We start from the raw sequence: 706 nt of genomic DNA, 5'->3' as shown, positions 1-706 counted from the left end.
CCCGCACATATGCGTGATGTTGCGCTTAACTTAACAAAAAACTATTTAAAAAAAATTTAAAATAATATTTCCATTTTTTTTTTTAATCTTTGCTTTCATGCAATAAAGGCACGGACGATGCATTCCACTTGCAGCGGGTGAACACCTCAACCACATACATCAGCACACGAAGAAAACTCCGAGCGAATTCCATGCAAATGGTAGGTAGCGATTGTGCAAGTATGCAAGTTCGCAGGAAAATGTCCAATAGAGAGAAAAACTTAATATTGTTTATACGTATAAATGCTTAAAAAATTTGTTTCATTATAAGCATTTAACGCAACAATTTATATTTACATACATATGTATGTATTAAGGTTGTCCTTAAAATATAAAAATATAAATTTGGTAATGGTTCTGCGTACAAAATAAAGACATCCACGAAAATGTCAAAATTAAAAAAAAAATAGAGTTAAAAAAATTACGTAGCTTTCGCTTGAAATCTGATAAATTTGACAAATTTTTTTATGAATTTTTGTGATTTAAAAATAGCTAAATTTTTTGAAACCCTGGAGCCTATTTCATAAAGTGACAGTAATATCTCTGTAACGGCAGGCATTTTCCATATTGCCGGCGACCATTCGACAGCTTGGTGGGTGTTTTCTTTCATAAAAATAATTGTCACCACGGCTTCAAATCAATGAAAAAATTCATTAAAAAAGTTACA

The 706-nt window shown here is 31.0% G+C and overlaps 1 protein-coding gene across 1 annotated transcript in view; it reads left to right on the top strand.

The window, feature by feature from the left end:
* The window catches only part of LOC118738193 (RYamide receptor), a gene marked incomplete at its 5' end in the record, with an annotated part of 6,359 nt that extends 6,069 nt beyond the window's left edge, over nucleotides 1-290 (top strand). Inside the window, 1 exon segment of the mRNA XM_036469116.1 lies at nucleotides 109-290. Within this exon segment, the coding sequence (XP_036325009.1) occupies nucleotides 109-290 (182 nt within the window).
* Between the last annotated feature and the right edge of the window lie 416 nt (nucleotides 291-706).

Source organism: Rhagoletis pomonella, unplaced genomic scaffold (genome assembly GCF_013731165.1).
Source record: "Rhagoletis pomonella isolate Grant_MI unplaced genomic scaffold, Rhpom_1.0 Rhpom_scaffold_00004, whole genome shotgun sequence".
In the NCBI taxonomy this organism is placed as follows: Eukaryota; Metazoa; Arthropoda; class Insecta; order Diptera; family Tephritidae; genus Rhagoletis; species Rhagoletis pomonella.
The sequence above is the reverse complement of the archived record's forward strand: the minus strand, read 5'-3'. Positions and strand labels throughout refer to the sequence as shown.